At 46.1% G+C, this 18,631-nt stretch overlaps 1 protein-coding gene across 9 annotated transcripts; it reads left to right on the forward strand.

The window, feature by feature from the left end:
• Positions 1 to 1,258: 1,258 nt before the first annotated feature.
• TATDN3 (TatD DNase domain containing 3) lies at positions 1,259 to 17,500 on the forward strand. 9 transcript variants are annotated; one of them, XM_039697761.1, is made up of 10 exons: positions 1,259 to 1,372; positions 1,440 to 1,472; positions 1,554 to 1,714; positions 1,823 to 1,907; positions 2,899 to 3,008; positions 3,411 to 3,466; positions 3,683 to 3,795; positions 4,556 to 4,636; positions 16,830 to 16,939; positions 17,166 to 17,500. In XM_039697761.1, the coding sequence occupies exons 1-10, from the start codon at positions 1,319 to 1,321 to the stop codon at positions 17,296 to 17,298; spliced, it is 936 nt and encodes a 311-aa protein (XP_039553695.1). In that variant the 5' UTR covers positions 1,259 to 1,318; the 3' UTR covers positions 17,299 to 17,500. The 9 variants fall into 9 exon arrangements, with proteins under 9 accessions (XP_039553695.1, XP_039553696.1, XP_039553697.1 ...); XM_039697762.1 differs by having other exon boundaries at positions 4,559 to 4,636; XM_039697763.1 differs by having other exon boundaries at positions 4,562 to 4,636.
• Positions 17,501 to 18,631: the final 1,131 nt, after the last annotated feature.

Genomic DNA, 18,631 nt, shown 5'->3' on the forward strand with positions numbered 1-18,631 from the left:
GACACTTCAAAGAATCAGAGAATAGTCTGGGTTGGAATAGTGTGGGCCTTTAAAGGTGATCTAGTCCAAGCCCCCTGCAATCAGCAGGTACATCTTCAACTAGATCACGTTGCTCAGAGCCCACAGTTTGCTTAGAGCATCCCGACCAAAAAAACAGTTCAATGTTTTTGGTTTAACAGCTCCACAATTAGCTCAATGTATCTGTATTTTCACCTCTGTGTAACTGCAAAAGGCATTAAGCTGCAAGCAAAAAGAACCTAAAGCCAACACAACTGAGCGAATGAACCGCACTGAAATTTTCTTTGGACACCACACTACCAAGAATCGCCACTACTATTATTCAAAAGACAGCAATTATAAATACATTGTTTCTATTACATATATTTATATAGCAATACTTCTTAACACTTAATCTGTATATTAAATAGCAGCAACAGACAGTCTCCTAGGGCCTTTTGATGGATGTTTGGTCACTGCCCCCAACACTCAGGCTAGAAGGGCCCTCCAGAGCCTCCTGCTCACAGCAGGGTCTATGCCCATGTCAAAACAGGTTGTTCACAGCACTTTTGTCCAGATGGGTTTTGGAAGTCTCCAGCGCTGGAGACAAGCTCTAGGCAGCCTTTTCCAATGCTCTGTTATCCTAAGAATGAGTTTTTACTTCCATATATCAAGTCAGAACCTCCCTTTTCAATCGGACCCCTTCCACCTCAGGAAAAAACCAAACCAAAACAAACCCAGCAGGAAGGGAATGGAAACTGACGCCTACCGCCCTGCAGCCGGGAGTTATCCGAGGCCTCCTCCCAGGGCTGCCCGTTAATGGTGACGTTCTCCCGCACCGCTGTCTGGAAGTTCTGCAAGGCACGGGACAGACTGAGAATCCAGCGGTCCAGCCGTGAATCCATCCATCCATCCCTCCTGCAGGAAGAGCCCGTCCCGCCTCACCGCCCTGCCCGGGAGCCAGCCCGGGGCAAGCCGCCCCCTCAGCCCGGGTGCCGAGCGCTGCCAGCCGGGCCCTGTGCCGGCCCAGGACGCTCCCGCTCCCGCTCACCCAGAGCGCGTCGGCCTCGGCGGCGGCCGCGCCGGGCTGTCCCTGCGCCAGGGCCCGCACGAAGGGCGCGCACAGCTCCAGCACCGCGCTCAGCCCGCGCTGCCAGCAGCAGCGCACCCAGGGCTCCCGCTGCGCCGCGCCCGCCTCGGCTCCGGCTCCAGCTCCGGCCCCGGCTCCGGCAGCGCCGCCATTTCCCGCCCGGAACGCGGGGAAAGTGCCGGCCCGGAAGCGGAACCCGCGGCCGCCCGGCGCCTTCCCGCCGGGCGCGGCATGGCGGGGCCGGTGGACTGTCACTGCCACCTGGGCGCGCCCTGCTTCCAGCCGGTGAGGCGCGGCGGGCGGGGGAGCCCCGGGCGCGGCCCGGCGCTGAGGCGGTGTTTGTCTCTTGCAGGACGTGGCGGCCGTGGTGCGGGCGGCGGAGCAGGTGAGGCGGGGGCCGCCTGAGGGGACCCTCTGCCCGCGGCCCCGCCGGTCTCAGCGGGCCGGGGCTCTCTGTGTGCCGTAGGCGGCCGTGTCGGCGCTGGTGGTGGTGTCGGAGCAGGCGGGCGAGTTCCGGAGCGTCGTGGAGCTGTCTGAGAGGTGCGAGGCCGGCGGAGCCCGGAGCCCGGCCGTGTCCCGGCACGGCTCCGCGCCTTGGGAATGCCGGGGGATGCGCTGCGCCCCTCGGTCAGGCCGGCCCTTCTTGTCTTTAAACCTGCGCTCTCTGTGGGCTCTTGGCGTTAAACTTCGGCTCTCTGTGGCCTTTCACACTCTCGCTATCTATTCCGTGCCTAGATTCCCAGGGTTTGTCTTGCCATGCCTGGGAGTTCACCCCGTTCAAGAGGTTTCTCCAGAGGAGCAGCGCAGTGTTACTTTGAAGGTAAAACGCGGCCTCTAAAATACTGCTGGGACTTTTCAGGACAGATGACAGGATGCTCCGGTCTGCCTGATTTACCTTCAGGTCTGCCCAGTGGTTTTTCTGCCCTCTGTAATGCAAGGAGACCCAGTGGACCAAATCCCAGGCTCTCTCCATTTGTCCCTATCAGCCCTTAAAGCAGAATTGTTCTCTGGAGTCATCTGGCTGTATTGCTGCAGTGAAATGGTTTTAAAAATCCCAAGTGTGCTTTGCTTACAGCAAACAATATGTGCAGATGTTCCTTTGTTAACATGGGAACTGGAAGGCGACTGTTTGTGGCCTTGTCCTGAAAATCTCAGGGAGCTGTCTGCAGCTATTTAATGTTACCAAGTTATTTTGGGGCCTTGTTTTAATTACCTCTGCTGCTACTGTGAAAAGTTAGCTCAGGAGTATTTAGAATAAGGTTATGATATATATATATAAAGCGGGTTTTGGCAGAACTTTGTAGCTAAATTTGCCATGTTGTACTGTGTATGGAGAACTTCTCTTCATCTAACTGTGAATGGGACTGCTTTGACAAACTTTAAATTTTGCCTGAACATGTTTAGATCAAAAAAGTGTAAAATTAATGGGTCATTTTTGCTAGAGATTGGACTAAAGCTATAGGTTCAGGTCAGAAATTTTACTTATACTGGAGATCCATGTTTGAGACTTAATCTGACATAATATTCAATAGAATATAAACCCCCAGAAAACCAGTTACAGACTACAATGTTAAATACCCTTGTTAGTAGCTGTCTGCCCACAAATGCTTTCATTGTTAAAAAGCTTATGGCTGAGAATGCATTCTTTTTTTGAGTTAAGCTGCAGCTGAGCTCATTTTAATTGCAGTCTCTAGTACACATAATTTGAAATTCTTTGCAGTTTTGAAGCATGGTATGTCTTTGTATGTCTAATTTTGGTTTTGTTAAGTGTTAGATCTGTAAAACCTTTCCCTTGTCTTCTTATATTGTAGGTTGGACTAGATTTCACTCCCAGATTTGCCAGCACTGATGAACAGAAGGAAGGACAAAGACAGGTTTTGATCAAGCAGATTGAGCTGGCAAGGAGACTGGATTTGCCATTGTAGGTTTTGTTTATACCAGGAGGAGGATTTGCCAGGTCTCACTAACATGTCGAAATGCTTCCCAGGATTTATGGTTATTGAGTGCCCACAGAACTTTTCTTAGATGGATTAAACTGGCATAAGTGTCCAGTCAGTCTCCAGTTTGAGATTTAGTTTTAGAATTTTCCTTATGTTTGCACTTCTGTACAGACATGTTATGTCCCCTGTCCATGCCATGTTGTTCCTATATCTTCACCGTAGCTGAAAGGATTAATATATGCATCCCTGGGTTTTTTTCTTGATAAAAGTTGTAATGCAGATTAATTCTTTTCATCCCAAGATACTGTTAGTTTGTTTGTATGTGCAAAAAGAAAAGGTATTTGCCTAAATTTCCTAATGCTGGGCCTCTCCTTGCTGTGCAGAAATGTTCATTCCCGCTCAGCTGGAAGACCAACCATTAATCTCCTGAAGGAACAAGGTATGCTTTTTTAATTCATTTCCTCTGCCATGGCTTTTGCCAACAGGATTTCTCCAGTTGTGCCGTGTCCTCACATCAGTTTGTGTGTGCTAGCTCAGGAGCAGAAGTGCAGAGTTTCTGTGTTAATTCTGTTTTAATTCCAAGGTCGCACTGGAAGCTGACATGGCAGCCCTGCTGTAACCCTGCTGATGATGTGGTTTGCTTTGTTTCTCCAAGGTGCTACCAAGGTGTTGCTCCATGCCTTTGATGGGAAGCCGTCTGTAGCCATGGAAGGGGTGAGAGCTGGATACTACTTCTCCATCCCTCCTTCCATTATAAGGAGTGAACAGGTATTGTTTTGTCCTGGTTCCAGCTGGGGTCTGCTCCTTCTCCATGCATTGCGCATTTTTACTTTGGCTGAATTTTTGCCTGGGGCTTTTGTCTTAGCTGGACTTTGGAGGGGGAATTCTGGCTGAAACAGCTCAGCTATTCCTGAGAAACAAGGGGTTTGTTTTATTGTGGTTTCTGGTGAACTCTTCTTCAGAACATTCTGTCACTGTACTGTTTTACAGTAAGGACATGATATGTAGAGAAGGAGTAGTTTTTGTGATAGGACTGCTTTCTGTGATAAGCTCAGGAAATGTAAGACAGTAAAAAGTTTGATTCAAGTGGAGGGAGCATGAGGGGTGGATATAAATGGGGATGAGGTTAGGTACTTAGGAAGGAAAACAAACTGGGGTTGAGAGGTAAAGCATAGAGGAGGAAAAGGTACACAAATATTATATGCACAGAAAACAGCAAATGAGAATTGCACTGGCAACTGTATAACTGCAATATACCATACCTGTGATTTAATAAATAACAATGAATTCAGCTTTGAGATAATAGTGCTTTGCATATTTAGAAAACAGGAGAACCCTAATTTGAAGGGACTTCTTGAGTAGCTCCCGGTGTTGTTGCTTCCATACAGAAATTGTTGATAAAATGGAAACAATGGCACCAAAGTCTTTTGGTGTTGCCTCTAAATGTAGGGAATATCTTCCCTTCATGTTTTTTCCCCCACAGTTTTAAGTGCATAAAGCATTTAATGGCTGTCTTCTTTTCTTCAAGAAGCAGAAGCTTGTGAAACAGCTGCCACTGGAAAATATGTGCTTGGAAACTGACTCTCCTGCTCTGGGGCCTGAAAAACAGGTAAATGATGGTAGGGAGGGACTTCTGTGTATTTGTATCCGAACCCACACCTTGTGGAGGTCAGCTACTGGCACAGAATGTGGTTACAAGAGAGGAAAGAGGCTACCAAGGGGACTTACTCCAAGAGGAATCATGTAATTTTTCTGCCGCATGTGCCACAATGTCACTGAAGCTGTGTCAGAAAGTTCTGAATCTGAAACACTTGTGATCTCTAGGGGTCTGTAATTTGGTTGGTTTTGTTTGTTTTTCAGGTGAGAAATGAACCCAAAAATATTTACATTGCTGCTGAATACATTGCCAAAATTAAAGGAATTCCAGTTGGAGAAGTTATAGAAGTGACTACACAGAATGCACTAAAAGTATTCCCTAAACTTAAGCACTTTATTCGGATATAGATCAGAAGCTGAAATATATTATGTTGCAGAAAGTATTATTTATGGTGTAATTAATAAAACCAATGTACATCTTGTGTTAAAGTGGAGTTTTGCAGTAGGAAGTTCAAGAAGCAAGGAGTGTTATATAGCTGGGTAGGATGAAAATAGGGAATTTCTCAAAGGCCTTTGGTGTGCACCCTAATAGTCTCTTGAATGTGATAAAGACACATTGTTCCTGTGCATCTCTCCTGTCTCTGAACAAATAGTTCGTAGAGAAGAGCACCATAAAATTGTCAGTTTAGTTTCTCAGACTGCTTGCCAGCTGCTCCTAGTGTGGGAGATGGCTACTGTACAGTGCTTGATGTCCCCTTCATTTGTTGTTTCTGCTGACTGAAAGTCACAAGTTGTGGACCCAGTCATGATAAGAAAGCTCCTGTTACAACTGGCAGATTACACATCCCTTTCTGAGCCATTAAAAGAACCCAGCTGGATGGACATTCTCTGTATTCTGTGCTGACCGGACTCTGAAGGGTGCAGAGGCAACATCTTTTCAGAATACAGTTGGAAGAATTATAGCCCTTCTGCTCCTCTTCCTTGGCTACTTTAAGATGGATTTTTAAAATGCTTTACTTTTTGAATTGTGTTAAAAGCAAAAAGCCTGGGTTTGGAGTTAGTTCAAGGACTCACTCTTCTGACTGCTCAGTATCAGGAGACACGGGATGTGACAGGGAGACAAACTCAATTTTGTGATATCTTGGAAGTGGTCTCTGTGGCTTCAGTTGTCCAGTGTCCTAAAGCTGAATCTGGTGCTCCCTCACAGCACCTGGGTGCATGTGGGTTTGTGAAATACTGATCAAAACTTCGTTGATTATAAACCAGCAATTGAGTGAGGTGGGTTTTGCATGGCACTCAGCTGTTCTGAGGGCCACTAAGAAAGTGGAGGTTTTCTCTCACTATGGGGAGTTTTACCAGGTCAGTGAAGAAAATACACAAGCATTAACTTAATTCATGACCATTTCATGGGGGGAGAAGGGGCCAAAGCTTGCAGTGTAAGTGATGCTGTCTCCTAAAATTTTGTTTTCCTCCACCTCATCTTCCTCAGTTTCTTAAAATCACATTGACAGGGGTTTTTTTTTGGCTGCCTTTATCAGAACAGCTGTTCTTCCTTTTGACTAGAAGTAGCTTATTAAGTTTAAACATGTGTTCCTAAACAGTTTTCAGCCTGCAGCAAACAACTAAACTTGCACAATTTGTCTCTACTACAATGTGTATTTAGAGCAGCAAACACCTGGATCTCTGCTGAGCGTGTGATCCAGTGGAGAGCTGTTCCTTATCCTGGATCTGCAGGCACCTTTTCCACTGAAGGGGTGAAGGACGGAGTTTGCCTGCAGATGGTGCTAGGGAACAGGTGTGCAATAGTCAGAACATTAGCGTGAGCCACTTAATGAGTAATCATGCCACTGGAGATGCTAAACATGTGGTAGATAGCAGGCAGCCTTACGTGGGCTTCCTGCTGCCTATGTGTTGGGAAGTCTCCCAGTATTGCTTGGAAGTGCAGTTATGTGAGGAGGTGCTCAAGGTAAGAAGTCAGGCAATGTCCAACTGTTTGCAAAGTTTTGAGCTAATTATTTTTCTCTATGGAATCCTTAGCATTGGATGAAAACACAGGTTTTGCAAGAAGGGGGAATATTAAATAGTCTCCTCAAAATCCCTGTCTCTGCGCGGGGGTGGTATTGCTCTGGTTCAGCCTTATCCTTGCAGTAGGATGATTCCTGAGTGTTTGAAACCCTTTTGCTGTTGCAGAAACCTTAAACACACTCCCATCTTTGAGCTCCTGTGTGGGCAGGGCGCTGCTGAGGGTGGGCAGCCCCCCTGGGGCCATGGAGCTCTGGGACAGCCCATGTCCCTGGGCCCTGCAGCAGCAGGCCTGGAGCTGCTTTGGGTGGTGCAGGAGTGTGGCTGAGGCTGGTGAAGGAGGCACGGAGTTGCTTCCCCTGGGCCAGGGAGAGCTGGCATTGCAACAGCGATGGGCAGGGTGAGCCTGGCAGGGGCCCATGGCAAAACAAACCAGCTTTGTCCTCTCCTCAGACCTGCGGCGCCGCAGCTAAGTCATGGAGTAGGTGACCTGGAGTTCCAGAAAAGGAAAACGCAGTGTCACTCCCACCCTGCCTTGGCATCCCTGACACATAACAAGAGTCAGAAGCAGCACTCTTTTCCCAGTGCCGCTGGTTTGGCTGTGCAAGTTGTGCCTCAGTCCGGCAGTCAGTGCTGGGGGTGGGCAGCAGGCGCTGGAAATAAAGTTGTTGCACTGCACAGGAAACTTTTTAAGGTGCTCACTGAGGACTCGTGGTACTGCTGTGCAGGGAGGTGGAAGTGTAGTTTCTGAGCTGGAAGCCATTGCTGATCCTTAGCAGTCATTCTGTAACTTTACCTCAAAAGGGGTATTTAACAGAAGGCTTGGATTTCTGCCTGTATTCCCACAGTGACACCTGGCCTGGAGAGGTTGGGGAAGGCAGGCTGATGGTACTGCTGTGCAGGGAGGAGGAAGTATAGTTTCTGAGCTGGAAGCTGTTGCTGATCCTTAACTTTACCTCAGAAGGGGTATTTAACAGAAGGCTTGGATTTCTGCCTGTATTCCCACAGTGACACCTGGCCTGGAGAGGTTGGGGAAGGCAGGCTGGCTGGGGGGGAGCTGTACACTGTGAAGCCCTGCATCCCCAGAGAGGTTGGCCTTAGCAGCAGCAGTGTGTGTCCTGAACCCTGTTGCAAGCCTCTCAGGCCTGGATAAACCATGCCTTCCCCTAGGTAACACAGGCCAAGGATGTATTGGAGGAAGGAGATGGTGCAACTGTAGTTTTTGGGAAAGTTACTGGTGACCCAAGTTTTCTTTTCAGCCATGCCATCAATCTTGGAGGTCACACACAGGCCAGTGACCTCCGTCTCAGAGAGGGGAATGGCACAGATTGTCTGCAGCAGTGTGGAAAGTGGTAAGTCTCAATTTCCATCATGCCCTCAGCCATCAGCTTTCCTTGGGATGCTACAAGCAGCGGATCTGGTTGCACTTTGCAGGACTCCCCATGTTGTTTTAGCTTGCAGGATATACATGGAGTGATAAAAAACCAAGAAAGAGCTCTATCTGTGCTCACTGAAATAGTCTTTGGAGGGCTCCCAGGGCCTTTCTTCTGAAATTTGTTTTTAGCCATGGATTAACAGGGCCTGAATCTCCTGAACTTTGGGACAAAGTGCTCTGAGTTTTTCCAGGATTTGACATGGGAACAAGTGAGGAGATGGTAATGAGGCCAAGTTGATAAAATGCTGCTTATTCCTGCTATTTATCGTGATAAGAATTCAGACTAAATTGACTAAAGACTTTTAGTGGAGGTGCTTCCAACAGACTCCTATGCAATGCATAGATAGGCTCTTAAGAGGCAAAAGCAAATAAATAAATGGCTGGAAATGTAACTTTCATCACTTATGAAGTTCTGCTTTTGTTTGTTTTTTCATTAATGCAGGCTGGGGTTCAATCCTCTGTTCCCATTACGGAGCAGGAAAGTGAATTTGAGAAAGTCACTGGCTTAGCATAAAGCTTTATTGTTCTCCCCTTTGCTTTCTATATGCAGTACAAAGACACTGCTGAGATCAAAGAAAGGATATGAATTACTATAGCACCCAGTTGTCTCAACATTTTCCTCTTCAGCGGGTGGTTATCCATCTGTTCATTTTCCCTGCTGGGGTTGACTTTTCTGTCAGTGTGAATCTCTTGGGACATAGGCATGTAAACCCTGAGTGCACTGGGTGGTGGCCCCACCATGCAGTGAGTGCCAAGTGCCTCCTCCAGGAGCTGGTGGATTTTTGTGCCCTTTGAGCTACTGTAAATGGCAAAACAAGGAGAAACCACAGCGAGAATCAAGGTCCTGATGACCCCTGGGGCAGGAGCTGATGCCCATCTCCCCAAATGCTTGGTGCTGTGCTCAGAGAGATGCTGCTTGGTGCAAGCACAGGAGATCAGTGCCTCTATCCTGCTGAGGTCTGCTGATGAAAATGGGCGGGATTCCCTTGAGGAAGCAGAAGTGGTGAGGCACTGGAGTGCCTCTGAGGCATAGCACTGTGGACAAGGAGTCTGGAGGAGCGTATCTGATGTCCTACCAAAGTGGCAGAATCAATACATACAGATTTTGTCTGCAGTGTCTGGGTGAGGTAATAAGCCTTGTACCCTGCAGGTACAAGGCTTATTACCTCATCCTCACCAGGGCAGGTGAGGCGGCCGTGTGGTGTTTGTGGGCAGTGGTTCAGATGAGCCCAGCCTGCCACGGCAGAGCCCTGGCTGTGTTGAGGCTGAGCAAACCTTCAGCTGCCCGTACAAGGGTGAGTACAGCTGCCTGAATGACCATGAAGCAGCAGCAACACGTGGGGAAGCAGAGCCACATGCCCCTGTTCTGGAAGTGCAGAGGGTGAGACATGGAAAAGTGACAGTATGGGCAGTGTGATTGAGGCCCTGCTGCCCCAGATATCACCAGGCAGACATGCTTGGTCTGTGCCTGGGCTGGCTGTTAAAGCCTGCCTGCAGTGCAGGGACAGCTCTTTGTGCTCCCCACCCTGCTCAGTCCCTCTCTCCGAGCCCGTGGTGCTGAGCAGCAGCAGAGCCCTCCCTGTGGCCATTGTCCTCTCTCCTCTCCATCTGCTGCCAGGTCCCCATGGCTGCCTGCACTTTCTGTCCCAGGGCCACCCTGGCTGCCAGAGAACAGCAGCTGACATGTCCCTGCCTCCTCAGCCCCCCAAAGGCATGCTGACTCCATCATGTGTGTGGTGGGGTTCATCCCATTCGGAGCAGAGCAGATGGGCAGCGCCACAGACCAGTGAGGTGCCCATATGTATTTTGTATTTCTGTGGCAGAGTGTGGACACTGGGTTTAATTTTTTTAGTGTTCCCATATGGACTTTGCATCTGCTCTTTTGCCTGTGCCAGGGCTGTATGCTTTGTCACCCAAGAGTGCAAATGGGTGCTGGGTTCCTTGTTGGTGCCCAATCACACCTTAAAATACATGATGCAACATTGATAGATGTTTCACAAGCAGCACAACCAATAATGCTTTTTTTCCCCAGGGATTTATGATCTCCTCACCACAGTGATCCCAATCTCATACCCATATCCTGTGATGCTCCCATTACAGCCCAGCAATCCCAGTGCTGCATTTCCAGCTCCCAGTGTTTCTCCCTGATCTCTGTCATGGTACAAGCAGCTCCTCCATGTACCTTCTGGGCTCTGCCTGTCACAGCACCTTGGCTTTCTTTTGTGTCCCTGTAATCTCCCTGTAATTCCCCATCTCTCTTCCATGGTGCCTCTCCGAGCCTGTTGTATTGTCATTTAGGCAAGACTAGTGTGGGTAGATCATACTTGGATAGCTGCTGGCATCAGACTCAGCAGCTGGATGTGTGACTCCTCTTGGTGGCCTTGAGAGGGAACAGAGTGACACACAAACTCCCACAAACTTTCTAGGGACTTTGTACCTCCGAGACGTTTGTCTCTTTGCCAGATTTTGTTGACCATTGTAAAAAGCCTCTGAATTGTGGATGTGGACTAAGGGTCAGCATGACCATGTTAAGTGAATTCCATAGAAATGTGTGTGCATGGGATACTGCATTTCCTGGGTGGAATTGGACCTGTTGCTTGGAGCCTCCTAAGTCTGCGCAGTCTATGAGCACTGGTGAACCTGTGAAGTGGACCTGGGGTTATCTAGCAGGAAGGTCTGTCTTTGTGAAGTGCACTGCCCGGAGAGGGCAGCTTTGAAGTACTGCTTGGCACTGGCTTTATTGTTATAACCATATAGAGAGAGTGTTTTTGTGCTCAGATCGTTTCTGGACACACAACAAAGGGTGAGGAAGCAAACAAATGGATGGCTGTGGGAACAAGTAAATGGAGCACCATGTGGGGAGTTCCAATCACAACATCACCAGATAACTTCCTGTTTCTCTAGGGGTCATTATTCCTGCCTGGAAAAGTCAGGGTGGAAACTCAGCTCTGTAGGGACCTCTCTGCTGAGTCGAAGCAATGGTGGGTGCACGTGCAGTGGTCTAATGTGGTGTATAATGTGCACAAGCAGATGTCAGCACTGTCCAGAGCAATCCCTCCTGTGCTCCTGGTGAGTGCAGCACATCCACTGACAATCCACGTGTGTGACATTTATCCAAAGATGGCATTTCTTGACCAGAACATGTAGGCTGCTGTTGTTATTCCAAAATGGTTTCTTACACTTCATTTCACCCAGTGTGCAAGAGGCAAATCTACCCACAGAGTCAAGGTGTTTGATTTATTTACAGTTCGGTGCAGAAAGCAAATCCAAAACACAGCCCTGTACCAGGCACTTTGAGGGAAGTTAACCCCAGCCCAAACCAGCACAATAGCCCAAAATGATGAAGGGCTTGGCTGGAAAGACCAGCCAAGGACCAGGAAGATGCTAAATGATTTGTGGGACTGGACTGGAAGGGTGGTTCAACCCTGGCATTGACAACTGCCTTTCCTCTGGAAAGAACTTGGGACCAGCTGCCAGAGACCTTTTAAAAGGTTTCTCAGCACTTAAAAGATGAGGCTCAATTCAGCCAAATGATGAAGAATGGGGCCTTTCTTTGCTCACTAGCAGAGTTACCTGAACTAACATCCCTCCAACTCCCTTTGAATCTATCTTTTAATTTTGTTCTCAGAGGACTGAGTAATTAGGTTATTTAGAAGCTGTGAGCAATACAGTAGACTAGTAGCCTCTGTCCTGGGCAGTCATTTTCGTGGTTTGTTTTTCAAGTTGTACCATAATAGAGTTTTGTATTGTGGCTTTGTTTGCCATGGCTCAGCTGGTTTATTACAGGCCGTGGATTCTGTCCTGCTCTTCAAGAAACACAAAGATAAAGCTGATGGCCATTGGTGAGGTAATGTGCTCTGATTTCTGCAGAACCACAGAGTGCTTGATTTGGCTATGTGGAAACTGTCTGAAGCTAGCTCATTGTAACCTCTGACTGCTTACATTCCTCTGCATGGATAGATATGAAATGAGTTAAGATTAAATCCCAAAACTTCATTTTCTTGGCTAAACATTCATGCAGGAGTAAAATGAAAATTGCAAAATCCCACAAGGGGAGCATATCGATAGATGTCTAAAATGCTGGCTTCCTGCAATGAAGACCTTGTAGGGAAGCTACTTTAATCTGTGCCAGGAGTGTTTTCGCAGCTGTTATCACATTTTCTTGATTTTTATTGGTTAAACGTTACTATATTTCAAGGTTTGTTGTCTTTTGAAGGGTGCTGTCTTTTGCTCTGTTTCTTCTCTGATAAAAGCTTCTGCCACTTTCCTGAGAAAATGAAGCCAGAAAAGGCATTAAATCCCCCCATTTTGAAGTTCATCACATTTCATGAAGTTGTAGATGACTTTTTGTGTGGATTGGGTTGGACTTCCCTCCATGGATTGTGTCCATGCCTCAGCAATGTGAGGAGCAGCAGAGAGCCCTTGTGCAGCAGCTGGCACAACAAAACAACTGGACCTGCCTGTAGGAGTCAGAACCTTTCAGAGTGTCTCCTTTGTACATGGGACTTTAACTAGGCTCAACACCTGTTTCCTGCACCACAGCTCCACAGGCATCTTCTAAAGAACACTAGTGATTGTTTTGAAGGTTATCTAAGTGTTCAGTGGTTTAAGATTAAAAGATAACCATACTTGTGAGCACTTACATCTAGGAGCATGGTGTCTGCCAAAAACGAACTAGAAAACTGTTCTTTTCCAGCTGTGCCTCTGATGAGGATGTGGCAGACTTCCTAGTCCTTTCCTCAAGATTCTCCCAAAGGAGACTTCTTTTTATGGTTCTTCATCTCAGAGGCTCAGGGGTGCTGGTTAGTACAGACCCAGTAACATAGGGAATCCCAAAATACACCTGAAAATTAGTGAAGCAAAGACCAAGGAGTGCACTGTAACTGTGGGGGAAGAGTAGTGAAGGTAGTGAAGCAAAACAGCCACTGCCACAGCATTACCCAGTACAGTGGATGTTTTTTAATTATGGAAGAAAGTATGGTTTTGTAAGGTATTTTTTCTTCCTGTGGACTATTTTAAGCAGATATGTATATGCCAAATTATATTCATCTAATGGGGAAAAAGACATCCTTTCCACTCATTAAAAACCAATATCTTAAAATAAAATGTGACAGCAGACAATAGGACAGAAAAAAGTGCCATGGACCTGGAAGAGAGGCAGCTGAGCAATTGCAAGAGACTTTTCTTGCATTTGCAAGTCCCATTTTGGACCAGGAAGATGCTAAATGAAAAATGTGCCCATTGCCAGTCCTCTGGTGACTGGTAAGTTAATTTGGTGGTCCTTGTCTACCTACCAGTGGGTAGAGGGAATCTCAGCAGCCATTTCACCATATGGAGGGCAGGGTTAACAAATCCAAACTCTGCATTTTTCAGTGCCTCTAGTACTGCTTAAAGTCTTGGAGCATTCTCATCCTGCTGTGAGAAAATTTGATACACAGGGTTTGGGTTGCTCAATTCTGCAGCCTGATCCCAGCTCCCTGGCTTTCATGTGTACACTGTGGATGTTCAGGACACAATAAAAATAATAATCAGCTTGTACTTTTTTTCTAGGATGACAGATTGTGTCACAATGGGACACAATCTGTCATCCTAGAAAAAAAGTACAAGCTGATTATTATTTTTATTTTATTCTTTTATTATTATTTTCTTGCTGTTATTTTTCCCCTCTTGCCATTACAAGGCTTGATCAAGTTAATCCTTGCAGAGGTCCTGGAAGTTATTTCTGCTGCTCCATAACTTTGCTAGGACACAGTCTGTCATCCTAGAAAAGGTACAAGCTGATTATTATTTTTCTTTTATTCATTTATTATTATTATTTTCTTGCTATTATTTTTTCTCCTCTTGCCATTACAAGGCTTGATCAAGTTAATCCTTGCAGAGTTCCTGGAAGTTATTTCAGCAGGGTTGTAATTGGATTGCATGAGCCTTTGCCTTTTGCCCTCTCTTCCAAATATCATTTACCAGTATCTGAATCAGTGTAAAAGGAAAAGTAATACTAGCAGAGATGAGGAATTGGCTGTGGCTGCCATGAAACATATCAATGCCCATGTTTCCCTTTGGAGTGATAATGAGACACTGGGGGTTTTTTTCTTTTGGAAAACAAACAAACAAACAACAACAACAACAACAAAAAAAATTGGCTGTGGCTGCCATGAAACATATCAATGCCCATGTTTCCCTTTGGAGTGATAATGAGCCACTGGGATTTTTTTTATTTTGGAAAACAAACAAACAACAACAACAAAAAAACCCAACAATAAGAAAGAGAAGTCACATAGCAGTTTGAAGCTAAGCCTCCTACAGGCTGTTGTTTTGAAAAAACCCTGTCCATCTTGAAACTAGAGACACATTTATTTTTCAGTATTCCCCAGATAAAAACAAACATTTCCACACTTCTAAAGGGAAAGCTCAGTATGACATTCTCAGTGAAACAGTTTGGTGTTTGTAAATAAATAACATTTCCCAAACATCTAGGTATCTTCAGTTCCTCAAAAAATACAGCCTCTGCCAAGCCCACCCCTTGTCAGGGAGCAGTGGGAGCTCCACCTTCACCACATCATCCAAACATCATGTCCATCCCAACATCACCCAGCTCTGTTCTTGTCCCAGGCTCCGGCTGTTCTATCACCTCCCTCTGGTCTGAGGAATACTCCTTGTCAGGGAGCAGTGGGAGCTCCATCTTCACCCCTGTCCATCCCAACATCACCCAGCTCTGTTCTTGTCCCAGGCTCCGGCTGTTCTATCACCTCCCTCTGGTCTGAGGAAGGGGAACAAGGCCTTTTGCTTCCAGGACTGACATTTATCCTGGGAGTAGTTGAGCTGGCAGGAGAGTCACCAAGACTGCCAAATCTGCCTGGGTAAAGGGAGGCAATCGGAGCTGCCCCTGTCCCTTCACTTAGGCAGGATGGCTCTGAGCATGGTACTCTGAAGCTGCCAGGCAGCTCATGGCTGTGATGGTCTTTCACCAGCACGTGAAACTGCCCTGTGCCTCTCAGCCTCTGAGTCTGCCTTCCGGCATCCAACATTACCTTTGTCCTGTGCACAGCTCCCGAGGTTGCTGCACAGCCAGCAGAGAGGAGAGAGCACTCAAAGCACAGTTATTCCCAGGACCCAAGTTATTTCCACTTCATTCCCCTCCTAAGGTTTCTAAAAGCTATGAACTGTTGGTACCGTCTGAGGTCTTAAGGGACACAAATACTCTGTTCACCCTGTGTTTGCAGTTCATTGGAATTGTAGGATTATCTCCAAAGGCTTAAACAGTCTGAATGCCATTCTGGCAGAGCTGGGATGTATTTTGCATGTTGCTGTATGGATTGCTGTAGTGAGACTACTTCCCATGGGCCATTCTCTCATGTTTATAGCCCCGGCTGCACTGGTGCAGATAAGAATAAATGGCCTCAAGTTACACCAGGGGAGGTTTAGATTGGATATTAAGAAAAACTTCTTCACTGAAAGGGTTTTTGAGTGCTGGAACAGGCAGCTCAGAGAAGTGCTGGAGTCACCATTGCTGGAGGTATTTAAAAGACAGGTAGATGTTGCACTAAGGGACTTGGTTTAGTAGTGGACTTGGGCTGTGCTGGGTTAACAGTGGGACTTGATCATCTTAAAGGTCTTTTCCAAAATAAATTCTGTCATCCTATATTTAAGAGCCACAGGGTACTCACAAGACAGATAAACGATTTTTAGGTGGACACTACAGTTGTTGGGCTGATTCCATCTGACTGCTGCTCCAGTGAAACCCACTGATGAATGTATTTTTGGACACCTCAGGGATGTCAGGAGCTGGGTGACTGCTGGAGGTGCCGAGTACCCTCCATTCCCTGTGGTGCCACCAGGAGCTGGGCGTGGTGCTGAGCTGGACAGTGTGCAGGCTGGAGGTGGGAGCAGAAGGCCAAGGTCTCTAAACATCTGGATGAAGCAGATATTGTCACTACATGCTTTGGGGTAGTCCTGGCACAGGAGCTGCCCACTGTCCATTGGTTGATATGGGCACTAAGTTTGTCTCCCCTGACAATAAAAGAGAGGGAATTTTCTGTGAAAGATTATGGGTTTGCAGCTAATCTGAAATAGTTTATATCTTGTAGCAGTGATGCAAAAGACTACTGTTCAAAAGGGTCTTTGGGGAGCTCCTGGAGTGCTTTCCCAACACAGGAGCTGCCACAAGGAGAGTCCCTGGTGTCTGTCTGTCTAACTTCCTGTTAGAATGATTAACGCTGCTGGAATGTCAATGCATTTGCCATAATGTACTCTCACAGCCAGGGTCCTGGGCAGAAATCTTTTATTGTTACTCAGTCTAAACAAAGAAAAAAAAAATCCTGCTGATTTTTAGTTAAGCTGAGGTCAGCCAGCATCTTCCCCATCTAATGCATGTAGGCCTTTAAAGGCTCTCTTCCTGCTGATAACTCTTCAGAGACAAATTGGGAACTTCAAGCTATTACTAAATATTTGGTTTTCCTCAACAGTAAAAGTAGCAATGTTTCTCAAGCCTGGGTGAGCAATCTGTCTCTAAAACACATTTTCATGCCAGGCTCTTAGTGGCTCCAAAATCACATGTCCCTTCCATTTAATTTTCAAAGGATCTGTGTGCATGAACCAGGCAGGTAAAGTGTAGTGAAGGAGAGCTACACCATGTGTTTTCAAGACCATAATGCTTTTTTTTGTAACTCTGAGACATCCTAGAAGTGAAGATTTTGTTGTTGTTGCTCTGAAAAGTGGTTTCACCAGCTGATTGTTCACCATTCCTATGCAGATGGGCAGGGAGCAGGAGCTCACAGTGGACATCCAGAAGGCTACCCCTGGCTTAGTCACTTGTGGTCCTGCTGCAGCCAACAGAGAAAACTCCCACATTACTGAATTCTCGTAAGTTGAGTTGCTAAGTGGAGTGTGTTTGTGGAATCCTGCCACATCTCCCAGGTGTGCTGTTTGGGGTGGGATGAACTGCAGCCCAGCAGTTCCTCGGGCTGTGAGGGAACACACACACAGATGCATCTGGCTGCATCTGCACAGCTTCTCCAATCCCTCCTGTTCCACAGCCCTCTGATGGTCCAGGCTGGTGTCACTTGTCAGTTTTTGGTTATCTTTTCAGCAAGGAAATGAACCCAAGACATCAGGACTGCCTGAGAGCACATTGCTGTGCTGGTGTACCAGTGGAGGGAATCTGTGATGTAACACTGAAAATGCCTCCAAGCCTTTCCCCAAATTTAATAACCTTGCAGTGAACAAGTGCTGATCAAAAAGAGAATGTTCATCTAAGACAACCCTTCTACAGGTTATGCATTTTATCAGTTTTGTTTGTTTTTTTGGTGGGCTTTCTCTTTTCTTACTGTGCATAAAGGATTCAAATGAAAGCTACATTTTTTGTAATATATGAAGAGCCTGTTAATCTTTGAGAATAAGAACCCAATAAATTTTGCAACTATATTTGTTGACATGATTGGTTTTTTGTATTAAAAATTTGTTTTGTGTCAGTCGTTTTTCCTCTGCTTCCTTTGCTAGGAAACTCAGGGGAAAATTTCCATTATATATATGAACTTGATAGCTAGTTACAAAAATAAAAGCAGATGGCACCCAAGCAGAAGTACCAGATGTATATTTCTGCATCTTTTGTATGGATCAAGACACTCAGGAACAAAAATTTCTGTTGTTTACAGTAGAGAAGTTAATTACCCATATTTTAAAATTCAGAACTTTTCTCTGTATTTATATATATTCTTGTCAGTACATCAAAAATTGAACCCAGGTCATTGGCAAACATGCAACTGTCACATTCCCAAACTGGCCTGGGCAGGCAACCTCCTGGGGTTAGATTTTCAGGCAAGTGCCCTGGGTTGCAAAAGTTTTTTATTCAGTTGAGGGTTCTGGCTTTATCTTGTGGGCAGACTGGGCAAATGCAGCTGCAATAAGGACTGCATAGGAGGAAAAGGATGTTTATATTTTCCCCTGTATTCTCTCTGAGCTTTCCACCTAGATATTTAGGCGTGTGACTCTCCAGCTACTTTATTGCAAGTCCAACTTATTGAGGTTTGTTTAATATCCAGCTAAAATAGTTCATTTTAGCTCAGTTGGAACTTCAGATCTTTTGTTCTGAAATCCCTTTCTTGAGCTGCTGTGGTTTTCTTTTTTAAACAACTCATCTGGGAGACAAGGACCTGGTGCACTCCTGTCATGTAGGTTTTCTCTGCATGGAGAGATCAGCTTTTGCATTGACAATCATAACCAAGATACAAATGCATTGTAAAATAAAGTTTGTTGATTTTGTGGGGGGTTTTGTGGTGTTTTGGTTTGGTTTGGTTTTGGGTGGGTTTTTGTTTGTTTGTTTGGGTTTTTTTTGTTTGTTTGTTTTTCTTGCAGACTGAGATACATGGTTTGAAACAGCAAAACCAGAAGATCTGGAAGGCTTCACTGTGTGTCTGATGTACATAAAATTTCTACGTTTTTTGAGGTTTGGAAGGAGGACATAACTAGGAATTTATATGACTAGGGGTGTTCAAAAGCTAGCCCTGAAAGTAACACCCTACACCTGAGTTTCCTGTATTTTGTGAAATGCCTTGG

The sequence above is a fragment of the Passer montanus genome, unplaced genomic scaffold (assembly GCF_014805655.1).
Source record: "Passer montanus isolate IOZ18808 unplaced genomic scaffold, ASM1480565v1 scaffold12, whole genome shotgun sequence".
Classification (NCBI taxonomy): domain Eukaryota; kingdom Metazoa; phylum Chordata; class Aves; order Passeriformes; family Passeridae; genus Passer; species Passer montanus.